The sequence below is a fragment of the Thunnus thynnus genome, chromosome 12 (assembly GCF_963924715.1).
Source record: "Thunnus thynnus chromosome 12, fThuThy2.1, whole genome shotgun sequence".
Lineage (NCBI taxonomy): Eukaryota > Metazoa > Chordata > Actinopteri > Scombriformes > Scombridae > Thunnus > Thunnus thynnus.
The window spans coordinates 29265043-29278429 of NC_089528.1; the positions used below are offsets into that span (position 1 = coordinate 29265043).

A 13387-nucleotide genomic window follows, 5' to 3' on the forward strand; every position below is an offset into this window, starting at 1 on the left:
TTTTTGGTAAGATACTCCTGCAGCGAATAATGAAAATATGTACTTTTTTTGAAGCCTGATTTTAGCTTCAGCTGTATGTGTTTGCTATACAGTTTGTCCTTTTTCCTCTCCTGTCTCTTGCTCCACCCAGGTCTTGAGGTCCTGATCAGTCCTCAGTGAGGTGCACCTGGCCCAGGAAAGGAAGTGGTTCCTGCTGCAGGTTTGTGGACTGCTGGTCTTGCTGCTTCTCAGCCTGGGATTTTATTTAGCGTTGCTGTTTTTTGACGTTTGTCGTTTGTAGTCTTTATTTAGTGTCTTGGTTGTTTTGCATGTCTTTATGTTAATAAATCCAGCGGTTTGGGCATATTTGAAAGGTGTCGTTAGAGTTTTACTTTGGGTCAATGGTTGAGTGTTGTTCGCCCTATAGGCTGACCAAGGGTGGGGCGTAACACTGTATAATGGGTATTATATTAAACAGACCTGGGGGGAAAAAAGTAAACATATCTATGAAAAAGTGACAAAGTGATGGAAAGTAATTACAATTTTTAGGCAAATATGTTGCCTTTGCATGAAAGAAGTCACAAGGGCCTTTCCTCCATGTTGTCCTCCTCTTCTAATACTTCATCTTCATCTTGGAATAACACCAACGCACTCCTTCCACTCAAATCAGTCAAATAGGGGCTCAGGTACTTTTTAAAGTCCTATGAAAGCTTCTCTCCATTATAGGGAGGACTATGTTGGGCAACCACTATGTTGGCTGTGTGGGAATAGACGGGTTTGATTTGTTACTTTGTGTAGGCTTGTTTGCAGGTGCAGATGCTGAGACAGTGTCAAGGAACCTCATAATAGTACTGTATGTACACCATGTATGATGATGCACAGTTTTAGTCTTTCACTGTTTCAAGATTCCCCCATAACACCTCAAAGGTCTACAGGAGCCCAGCTGGGTGGAAACCCTGGCAGATGTGACAATAACGTGGGAACACGGCCAGAATAACAACGTTTTACTGCTAATATTTATGTAATTTTACTCAAGTAGGATTTTCATTCAGAGTTTTTGCTTGTAATAGAGTATTTTTACACTGCTGTATTAGTAATTTTACTTAAGTAAAAGTGTGATATTTTTAGAGTTTGTCTATTGCAGTATACATTTCTTTTTCTGCTTGGCGCCCTCCGGAGCTGTAGGTGGCGGTAATGAAGCAACTTTCAGAGCCAAACACGTCAAGAAGAAGAAGTTCAAAGGTCATCAGGAAGCTACCCTCGTGTTAGACAACACCACACTTTTTATATAATAACCTGAAAACACTTTTTTTTTTCAGAGGAGTCAGCTGGCTGAATAAGTAAGTTAACATCGGACGTTAGTTGCCGGTTGTTGTCATCATGATTATTATGAATATTGGGTTTTAGCATTTGTTTACACTGAAATGCGTGGAGACTGGTTAGCTATTTCTAGCTAACGTTAGCATAGTTAGTTTTTATTCAGTTAACGTCAACTAATGTTGCTTTTATGAAGTTATAGTTAGCAACGTTACGTTAATCGCGTTGAAACCGACTTTAACCGACAGCTAGCTTATATGTGGCTAAAAAACCAACCAACCAGATCTGATCTTACACAAGTTTAATGTTCATGTTGTATAACTTAAACCAGAAACAGTTAAAAGATTAACTAACAGTGATGGAAGAAGTCTACAGATCATCAGCAAAAGTAGCAATACAACAATGTAAAAATACTCCATTACAAGTAAAAGTCCTGCATGAAAAATCCTGCCTAAGTAAAAGTACATAAGTATTATGAGCTTGATGTAGTTTAAGTATTGCAGTAAAAGTACATAAGTATTATGAGCTTGATGTAGTTAAAGTGTTGCAGTAAAAGTAGTGGTACTGTTGTAGCTGCTGGAGGTGCAGCTAGTTTGAACTAGAGCAGCAATGATAAGTCAATCGATAGATTAATCAATTAGTTGCCAACTATCAAATTCATCACAAACTATTATTGATAACCGATTAATCGTTTGGAGTCATTTTCTAAGAAAAAATGTGCAAATTCTCTGGTTCTAGCTTCTCAAATGTGAATATTTTCTATCTTCTTTAGTCGTTTATGACAGCAAACTGAATATCTTTGGGTTGTGGACTGCTGGTCGGGACATTTTATAGACCAAAGGAACTAATCACATTGAGAAAATAATTGTCAGCTCAATTGATAATGAAAATAATCATTAGTTGCAGCCCTAATCCTAATTTGACTCCTCTCCTATCCTCAGGTCACCATGTCCTCCTACACCTGCATCAGCTGCCGAGTGGCTTTTGCAGATGGCGAGGTCCAGCGAGCGCACTACAAAACCGACTGGCACCGCTACAACCTGAAGCGCAAGGTGGCCGACATGCCACCCGTCACCGCCGAAAACTTCCAGGAGCGCGTCTTGGCGCAGCGGGCCGCCGCCGAACAGCAGCTGAACGACGCGACGGTCGCCGAGGGCTGCGCCGTCTGCAACAAGAAGTTCTCCAGCGCCAACGCCTACCAGAACCACCTGCAGTCCCACAAACACCAGCAGGCAGAGAAGCAGGCTTTGCTCGCCGCCCAGAGGAAAGTGGAGAAGATGAACGAGAAGAACCTGGAGAAAGGACTCGGTGACGAGAAGCCAGACCACGACGCCAGGAACGAGGCTCTGCAGCGGGCCCTGAAAGAGCAGCAGAGGTCGAGCCCGGCCAAGCAAGGGACGGCCCAGACTTCACAAGGAGCGAAGAGGCCGGGGACGGAGAAACCGGAGAAACCTCCCAGGATGATGTGGCTGGAGGAGCAAGCTAAGAGGAGAGAGAGAGAAGAGGGAGCCACAGCTGAGGAAGGTACGGAGGTGAAATGAAACCACAATGAACATCACTGAATATATTTCTTATTCTTGTGACCTTTTTTTTAAAATTACAAATGGACTTTCTCTAATAATTCTAATACTAAGCACTTGCAGCAAACATCATCCTGTATATTTATCTTACAATCAATGCACAGTCTGTATTGGATATATTTTTATCGCGGCTCTTGTAGACGTTTCTAGATGCCTTTTGACATTTTTGCCAGAGGACTATTAAATTAATATCACAATATGGAACAAAAATAATCTAATTTATATGGATCTGCAGGCGATATTTGTTAGTGCGATCAATTCACTGTTGGTTTTTCATGGGATTTATTGATTAAAAAGAAAAATATAGAAAATAACAAAACTCTTCACCTTTGTAAAACTCAAACTCCAGCAAATCATTTTGTTAGTTTTTAACTTCAATTTGCTCGGAATTGTTAATTTTTTTAGTATAAATTTATAAAACAATCACAAGATAATATGCTACAAAATATGATATACGATAATATTCAATTATAGCGCAGTTCTACTCTTCAGGATCCCCTCCGGACATGTTTTAAGACATAAAAATGCTTAGAATAATAATCCTGCTAGTGTCAAACTAGTTGTGAAGACTCAAATCCTGCTTGTAGGTAAATGTGTTAAACTGAGATTTAAGGTGAGGAGAGAAACTTTCCTCTTTCAGCAGATGAATGTGAAAACAAACTCTGTGCATACATCATTTCTGCACAGAGAAGAGAACAAACATCCAACTAAAGGAACAATAAGAGTGGAGGTGTACTGAGACGGCTTTATTTTTGAAAGTAGCTACACTTGAAATCTTCAAATTAGGTTTAAAAAAGCTCCGTCAGTCGTGAGATAAACGTACAGGCTGTCACGTAGCTTTATTTTTCAACATCTTCCTGTGCAAACCTTCTAGAAGACTGGGAGGACGTTGAGGAGGAGGAGGAGGATGATGACGAGATGGACGACGACGACGACGACGAAGATGCAGAGGAGACGATGGATCAGGAGGAAGGAGACTCGGCGGCTCTGTCGGACCCCTCGCCCGCCGCTCTGCCAGGCTCCATCCCCGTCACAGACTGCCTGTTCTGCTCCCACCACTCCAAGTCACTCATGAAGAACGTCGCCCACATGACCAAAGTCCACAGCTTCTTCATCCCCGACGTGGAGTTCCTCGTCGACCTCAAAGGCCTCGTCCGTTACCTGGGTGAGTTTGGAGGGAGGCGACGTTATGTTCAAGCAGATGACAGTCGGTGAATGTGAAGGTTCATTTGTCTCTCGATCGAATATGCTGTCATGTATATAATATCCAAAGTTGTGTCATGTTCTGAGCCTCCAGTAGTTTCTCTGAGAGTAAAACAAAATTTGTCACAACCTTGTGGCTTTTCCCAGTGTAGACGAGAAGTATTTAGAGGGTTAAACAGCTGATATTTTGTAGAAACAAGGCTCTCCGTACATCTTACATAAATGGAGGATTTATCAACTTTCAAAGACGCTATAATGTTGTTGAAAGGAAGGATGTGTGATGATATCGTTCAAAGGAAGAGCTGGCGAAGTTCTTATTTTGAAGACGTTTATTAGACGATGGCCATCGGGTCCATTCCATGTACAAAGATGGTCTGGGCAACATACCACTGTCAGTGCATAGCTTATGTAGGGTTACACATCTGTATCTTATCACATGAATAACATGTTTTCCATGGGCACTACTTCAGTTGGGAGCCATCCATCTAGTGATTGACAGCTACCTCACAACATATTATATGTCACAACATACCACATCTGGAACGGCTCCCATCTTGACCATGGACCAATTGTTTGTATCTATAAGGCCCCCCCTGAAGGGCTATACCATATTACCTAAGGTGACATGCAGACTCTGGAATGTTTATGTCACATATCCAACACCCAAAATCAGTAACATACATAGGGTCAGATAAAAGTCATACTAACAGTTGTTTTTCTTGTTTCTCAGGAGAGAAAATCGGCGCCGGGAACGTGTGTTTATGGTGTAACGAGAAGGGACGTTCGTTTTACTCGACAGAAGCGGTACAGAGTCACATGACAGACAAAAGCCACTGTAAACTCTTCACAGACGGCGACGCTGCTCTGGAGTTCGCAGACTTCTACGACTTCAGGTAACGTGTCGTTTCATTGTAGCTCTGCCTTTATGTTAAAGAAATAATCAATGGATCGTTTTTTTTTTTCTTTTTACACTTTTTGATGAATTACAACAGTATCCAAAAGCAACAGGAAGACATTTATGCTGCATCTTTCTCATTCTGATGGGTTTATTTTGTGGCCAACAGGAGCAGCTACCCCGACAAGAAGGAGGCAGAGGATGCTGACATGGAGGATGAAGAGCTGCCTGACGACAAGAACCTGGAGTACGACGACGAAACGCTGGAGCTGACTCTCCCTTCAGGTGAAAATTAGTTTTTAAAATCAACAAAGGTGAAAGTACAGAATAAACGGCTTTTATGCAGATCTGAATAAAGAAAGTATATAAAATGAACAACTATTTTGATATTATATTGCAAATGGAACAGGATTAAATTTACCCAAATAAATGACTTTTACCTTTCTTTTTTTAATATATATATATTTTTAAGTATTTTATGCCTTTATTGGACAGAGACAGTTGAGAGATGACAGGAAACGAGAGGAGCAAGAGACAGGAAATGACGCACAATAAACCGCTGACGTTGCAGTTATGCGGCGTGCGTCTTGACCTGTTGGCTACCTGGATGCTCCACCTTTGACCTTTCTGCCTTATTAGGATTCAGGATGTTAAACACAAATCTCAAAAAGTGCAATTTTTGGTTTTAAAGTATGTTCTTTAGCTTAATGCTGAAATAATCATCAGACGAATCGATTCGTCCATCAACAAAAAAAATACATTTTTATAAACATTTTTTATAGTAAATTAATCATTCAAGCAGAAATATCAGACATTCTCTAGTTCCAGCTTCTCAAACATGAGATTTTCTTTCTTTTCTCCATTTTATATTGTTATAAACTGAAAGATCTTTGGGTTTAAGACTGTTGGTCCAAAAAAACAGTCGTTTTTAGCAGTCTTGTAGAAGTGAAAAACTGTGTCTCATATAAAAAGGTGGAGTGATCCTCCTTAATGAAAAGAAGAGAATTACTTAAATTATTAAAGAATTACTAGTAACTTTGCTCTCTGATCACATCAAAACACAGTAAGTATGATGTCTTTAAATGCATCATCTATATAAAATCGTGATAATTTCCTAAAAAACATAATTTATTCATTTGAAGATTTTAAAACATTATGTTCAGAAATTCGAAATGTCACTTTGTGTTTTCTTTAATGTTGGACTAAATTGTCCAATTTCCGTGTTAATTGTGTGTTTAAAGTGTTTTGTCTAATGTGTTAATACTTAGTTATATTTTCTTGTACACAGATATTAGATTTCCTGTATAAATCAAGTATTGTCTTAAGAACTGCTGGGGGGTTGATCAACTTTACCAGAAACGTCCAGTCATGAAGCCTAAAAGCTTTTCTAGACGTGTGTGTGTGTGTGTGTGTGTGTGTGTGTGTGTGTGTGTGTGTGTGTGTGTGTGTGTGTGTGTGTGTGTGTGTGTGTGTGTGTGTGTGTGTGTGTGTGTGTGTGTGTGTGTGTGTAACGTGTTCACGCTGTAACAGGATCTTTTACTGTGTGTTTCATCAGGCGCAAAGATCGGCCATCGCTCCCTCATGAGATACTACAAGCAGCGGTTTGGAAATCAGAGAGCGGTGGCTCTGACCCACAATCAGAACGCCGTCGGCAGAGTCCTCCGGCAGTACAAAGCTCTCGGCTGGGGAGACGCAGGTAAGATTCAACCACGAGAGCAGAATATTAGAACAGTTTCAAATTTAAACGTCTGACGAGAGAAACAGACTTGTTTGAAACAGTGACACATAAATAAAGGTAGCATTAGGTCGGCTGTGTCTGCTGCGGCGTCACGTGGAGAAAAAAGGCGAGACCTCGAATCTCTAGATGAAGCGTCGCAGTAGCCGGGCCGTGTGGCGGCTCTAACCTGTTAACATAGGCGCCAAAATGAAAAGCAAGAGGTTCCGCGACGCGTACGAGCTGCTCACGCATCCAGTGTGTCCCAGGCGTAACAGCGAGCAACTGAAGTTTGTGTAAATGCACCAGCAGGAATTTGGTACATTATAATAAGACCAACATTAGAAATATTATAACCAGTTGTTCTGGAAAAACTGGATTATAAAGAGAATTAATTGTAAAAATGAATTAATGAAAAACACACGTAATCAATTGTTGGATTGGTGTGTTATAAAATAGATGTTTCTAATTTTCAAGTAGAGGAATAAATCTGATAAATAATAATTCTTAGAGGAGATTTAAATCTTGTTGGTGTTAACTTGAAAATCAGAACTTTATTGATCAAGGATGTTAACAGATAACAGGAATTTGACTCCACTGGATGATGTAGGGAGGGTTGTTTATGGTGTTTATGGCTGAGATATTAATAGTAAACAAATCTACTGTGAAAGAGTGTAAAAGCTGCTTGTTGACAGTTTAACACATGTCCCTTTGTTTTGCTACAGAGATGATCAATTATACGCCATCTTCATTTACAATAATAAAGTTTATTTGCCTTTTTTCAAAACCAATGTTACAAAGGACCTTTTACATAAACATAATATATAAATCTAAACAGTGCAGCATATAAAACATGTCAAAGATTTCACCTTTAAAAAACATGAAAATGATTCATAGGATTAAAGAGTTTTAAGAAGTGATTTAAATGCAAATGTAAACTCTGTATTCATTTTGAGGAGAATAAGGATTACTTCAGTTTTCACTGTTCTTTTTATTAGAAGATGATACAGAAGAATTTAATAATGAATAAAATATGAGCCAGCGGTCATGTAAAATATACTAACCAGGATATTTTTGGCATGAAAAGGTTTAGAAAACCCTCTTAACTTTGTATTTTCCCAACGATTCACCTCCATAAAACGACGGCAGCAGAAACTTTCCTGATTAGAAACTCAAGTACATTTGGTGCAGAAGTGAAGTCCCTCAGTTCATCCGACTCTGACGCTGCAGTATTGCCTTGCCCCGGATTTGATTTATTGTGTTTACTTAAAAGAATTTGGGGGAGTGAAGACTCTCTTATCACTTCCCAGGAGGTCTGATTCTTACTGTCAGCTTTTGGTCCAGAGAGCTCCATCATTTTTTCATTTCTACGTTGTTTTCCCTGCTGTGTTCGGAGGATTTTAGTGCAAACTATGATTCAGTTCTGTATTTTGGAGATGACATGTTCTTGGCAGTTTGGGGTTGTTTATTGATAATGCTGAAATTCCTTTTAGCTTCCTCTTTCACACTTTATTTCCTGTGTGGGTTGGTAAGTTGAGTAAGACGCTGTCAGAAGCGGGTTAGCGGTTACCTTCCCGTACATACGAGGGCACTGACAGAGGGTTCCTACGTGTCCTGGAAAACCTGCACCTTAAAAAAAAAAAGAAATATTTCAGGTCATGACAAAGTCCAGGAAAATGACAAAATGGGACCAAAATGTCCTTAAAGATATTTTTTACTGTGCAACAAGGCTTCTGATCAGGTTTTATATGAAGTGTTACAGCTGTGAAAAACCCCCAAATTTTATTTTTGTTAAATTTCGCTACAATGGCAAACAGCTGAAAGTAGGTTACAGTCATAAAGTGCTTTACTTTACAAAGAGACATAGAACAAAAGAAAGGAGAAGGTCAGGGAAATTGAAATAAAAATAAAAAGCATATATACAACATATGATGCAAAGAATCTCACATTGACACAAAGGTCTGAGGACAGAAACGTGGTAATAAAGTGAGTTCAAGTGATGGACGCTGTGCAGGATTCTTTGGTTTTCTTTTTTGGGGAACGTATGGCACAGCTTTGAGACAGAGGTTGAGAAATTTTTGTCCCCATAAAAGCTGGTCCTGGATCTAGGAACAGACGGGTGTCATTGGTCAGAGGGAACCAGGTCTCTGATGGAGACAGGAGTTCTGTCATGTAAGAGGCGGTGAGAGCATTTCATGCTTTGAAGATTTCTGTATGAAATGTTACGGCTAATAAGGAACCAGCGGAGGAGTAATATGGTCTGACCGTCTTTGACATCCTTAAAAGCCTTTCTACAGCATTCAGGTCAGGGGGTCTAGTCAGGGAACGAGAACAAAATGTTCTTCTGAGGTCGTCATAGAAACTGTTATTGCTGTGAGAAAACCCCAACGTCCCCTCATGTGGAGACAAGAAGAAGAAGAAGTCAGAGTTTCTTCAGGTCAGAGACATTTAAATGTGACTTTACAAGCTGATTTATTTGTGAAACATCTTGACAAATAAATAAACGAACCTGAATCTCTTATATGATAATATCATGATAATTTTATAAAATAAATCAACATCCTCATGCAGTGTTATAACATGGAGCTTATAGTGTTCAGTTCTTCTTGAGAGCTGTGATTCAACTTCTTAAAGTCATAGTTAATGTTTTCTAATCATACTGGTGTACAGCAGACAGTACATCCTCCAAAATGAACACTGGATTCAATGAATACTCTTCTGATACCATGACAACAAAAAAATTATAAGCTGAACAAAGACATAGTCACAGGAACTGCAGTGATTCAAAACCTGAAGCTGAAACTTTTTCATTACTAATTTAACTGTTTTAATATTTTTTTAAAAATTGTGAACCTTCCTTTGAATAATTTGTAGATCCTGACGTGGCCATTGTTTCTATCTCTCATGATAAAATGTTACTTTTTCCACCTTCCTCCAATATAAACACACATTTCTCACCATCACACTGAACCCAGTCCAGCATGTGTTGCAGAATGGGCTCCCCCTTGTGTTCGCTTTTATTATTGCAATGATGACTGTAAGAAAAACTGCTCCTAAACCACATTATGACACACTGTATGACACATGCATGTTGTCCCTCCCCCCTCTCTCTCTCTCAGGCAACAGCTCCTTCCATCAGAAACAGAGAGACATGCAGTACGTACAGATGATGAAGTCAAAATGGATGCTGAAGATGGGAATGAGCCACAACGCCACCAAGCAGAAGCACTTCAGGGTCCAAGTTATGTTCTAAACTCTAGACCGGAGGGAACGTGGTGCGACATGGACTGGTGGATTCTGACATTTGTTTGAAGTCAACAAGACGTCAAACACAGAATCGATTGCTGCTGTTGGTTCATTTTCACAGTAGCAGAAAGTAAAATACTTGCATATCACTTCATAACAGTCATTCTTCCATGTGTTTAAAGTAAATGCAGCCAATTTTACATCCTAGAAGAGCAGTTTACGTGACATTTTTCCCAAATGGAAAACAGAATTTTCCAACTTTCCAACTGAATGAATGTGTGGAAAGCCTTAAGACCAGTATGAGTCTTCACTGCAAAAACAGTGGTGGAGATCAAAGGCATGAATCATCTTTTTTTATAAAATTATTGTGAAACTACATGGATTGTGTAAAAAACACAGTATATCAATATTAAAGAGATGGTCTCCCTATTTTTGACTATTCAATTCCAAACCATAACCAACCTTTTTTTTTTGTTTTTTTAAACTGATGGGATTACATCTTCATGATTTAACCTGCTGCTAATACTTTGAAGAGAATAAATGTGTTCCATATTTATCTGATGCTTGATGGTTTTCTTTAAGTTATGAATACATATTCTTCAGTCTGCTTTATTCTTCATTTCCAGATTGGAAAAAACCCTCAATTAGCGCTAAAAACAATAAAATCAGTGATCGTGACAGTAAATAAATTGACTGTTTGCTTATTGTTGTATGACATGGAGATGAAAAGAAGGAAACAGGTTAAAGATCATTTTGGAAACTAAAATATTGAATATTAAACTATCTTAACAGCTATTTGATGAACTACTATGAAACGTTGTGCACACATTCATCCAAGTCAAAACCTTCAGTTACTCAGTGGAGTATTTCTAAGTCTATGAAGCGGATCGGCACAAGTTTTGTACATTCGTAGTTCATATTCATGTATTCGTAGTTCCTAGGGCAGTGGTTACCAGTCAGGGGTACTGGTACTGCAGGAGGTACTTCTGCACATGTCAGGGAGTAAAGTAGCTCAACTAATTTGACATCATAGAAATTATGATCTGATTTAAATGTAAAATATCCACATATAGCTGTGAGACCTAAAGTATGTTGTGATTGAGAGTACGTGGAAACTAGTTAGCAAGCAGGTAGATAAGTCCAAGCAATAAATAAATGGTTGAAACAGCTAAAAGTAATGGATCAATTAATTAAGTAGATAGTAACAAGTAAACTGTTAAAATAACAAAGTAATGAATATGTTATTGAAATAGAGAGTTGAAGCAGTTGAACTGGCTAAAATTGATCAATTATTAAAGTAGATCATTAAAAGTAGCAAACAGTTATAATAGCTAAAAGTAATGGATTCATTTTTAAAATAGATATTATAGAAATAGTTTGTTCAAATATCGGATGAGGTTGAAACGTCCAGCCGCTGCTTCTCCAAGTGATGGTAAAGCGACTACGAGCTTGAATGAACCAACCGAAACATTGACAGTTCAATAGGATGAAGACGTTAATGTAATAATATCCACTTTTATATAATTAATCCTGTTAAATAACATCCAATTTAAAATCAATTCAGAGGAACACTTTTGGAACGTGATGGCACATGGTGTTAATGAAGGGGTATAAAAGTTAATCTGACAGCTGTGGGAGTTTGTCAGGCAAAAAAGTGAACCGATGAATGTTGTTGACTTTGGTCAACACAGATTTTGTCCAATACTTTTTTTTTATGAGCAAATATCTGCAAAACTAATCGCATTCCCATCTGCCTCATCTGTGCTTTGCGTTTAACGCTAATTAGCAAATGTTAGCATGTTAACACACTAAAGTAAGATGGTAAACATTGTAAACATTATACCTGTTTATCATTAGCATGTTAGCATTGTCATTGGTGGAAGTTAATTAAGTACATTTACTCAAGTACTGTACTTAAGTACAGTTGTGAGGTACTTGATGCTACTTTTTACACATTTCAGAGGGAAATATTGTACTTTCTACTCCACTACATTTATTTAACAGCTTTAGTTACTTTTCAGATGAAGATTTGACACAATGGATAATATAACAAGCTTTTAAAATACAACACATTGTTAAAGATGAAACCAGTGGTTTCCAACCTTTTTGGCTTTTGATGTCTTACAAAAAGCAGTGTGTAGTCGGGGTCACATTTCACATGTCTATGAGTTGTTAACAGCTCCACCAAATAGGGATTTTTCCCTCTAAACTTCTCACATGCTTTCATTTCAATAAATGTTCAAATGATCCAATGTTTCACCAAAAATCAGAGATTAGAGAAAAAGTCGAAAACAGATTTTCTGATACACAAAAACAGATTTGTGTATCATAACTTTTTGTGTTTATCATCCCTGTTGTTGTTTTTCAGGTACGTCAGATTTATCAATGACTCTGGGCTTTGTGTAGATGATGTCATCGAAAGCTGATCAGGCTTCAGCAGGATGCTGACCCACCACACCGCCCCTTTAATGAGCTCAGTTACTCCATTTGTTTGTGGTCCTCCACTTTATCTTTGGCAGGCACTCCACTTCCTTTTGCAGGCTGGGAGAGTGTTTGCGGCACAATGGTTTAGGGCACTCTGCCCATACAGTACGCCACTGTTTGACAGAGTCAACAGGAAAAACAGAGAGGGGGAGGGGCCCTGCAGACAAGCGGACGGCGAGAAGGAGACTAATTGATCAGGACGACTTGGGGAGAGAAACGGGGCAGAGGGCTGAGAGGCATTAGCACTGTTGAAGTCAGGGAGGAGGTGATTCTTGTAACTAGAACAACAGTTGGACTGATGCGTGTATCTGAAAGCCGATACTGATCATTTTGGATACATTTATTTGATTTGTTCACCTTCAGTTTTTATATTGTTGCCTTCAATTCTGCTCCACTTCACATCCTTCTAGATATTTTGAATGTTGAATCAGATAAACTGAATTAATGTAAAGACTAGCTTTTCACACTGCATGACCGTCAGACAGCAGCAGCTTCCTTTAATCAAATAGAGTAAAGCTGCTAATTGGAGACTTTTCAGTTTCAGCTGCTAGAAACTTGCCATGTTGGGTCAGTTTGAGTAATTAGAGTTCAGAGCTAACGGAGATGTTTTCCCCTTGAGATGGTCTAAAACTTTCTGGGAAGGTTTATTTTTAGCCACACTAGCAGAGTGGTTGAGTCAGTCAGTCTACCACTTTGGTCCAGACTGAAATATCTCAAAAAAAACAACTGAACGGATCGTCATGAAATTTAATAAAGACATTCATGGTCACCTCAGGATGAAGCCTAATGATTTTGATGATGCTGAATTTTCACCTATCCAGTGAAACATCTGTCTGATGGATTGGCACAAATTAATAGAATATGATACAACTTTATCATCCACCAAACTGGAAAATTGCCTTTGGCTCAGCAAAGCACAAAGCAAGACAAGAACAAGCAACATTAAGAATGAATGGGGCAACAAGACAC

General features: G+C 38.8%; 1 protein-coding gene across 3 annotated transcripts; it reads left to right on the plus strand.

Moving 5' to 3' along the window:
* The first annotated feature begins 130 nt into the window (after positions 1–130).
* znf622 (zinc finger protein 622) lies at positions 131–10490 on the plus strand. 3 transcript variants are annotated; one of them, XM_067606783.1, is made up of 7 exons: positions 131–199; positions 2238–2820; positions 3751–4041; positions 4810–4972; positions 5144–5259; positions 6530–6670; positions 9808–10490. In XM_067606783.1, the coding sequence occupies exons 2-7, from the start codon at positions 2244–2246 to the stop codon at positions 9939–9941; spliced, it is 1422 nt and encodes a 473-aa protein (XP_067462884.1). In that variant the 5' UTR covers positions 131–199; positions 2238–2243; the 3' UTR covers positions 9942–10490. The 3 variants fall into 3 exon arrangements, with proteins under 3 accessions (XP_067462884.1, XP_067462885.1, XP_067462883.1); XM_067606784.1 differs by lacking the exon at positions 131–199 and adding an exon at positions 1163–1319 and having other exon boundaries at positions 3754–4041; XM_067606782.1 differs by lacking the exon at positions 131–199 and adding an exon at positions 1164–1319.
* The last annotated feature ends 2897 nt before the right edge of the window (positions 10491–13387 follow it).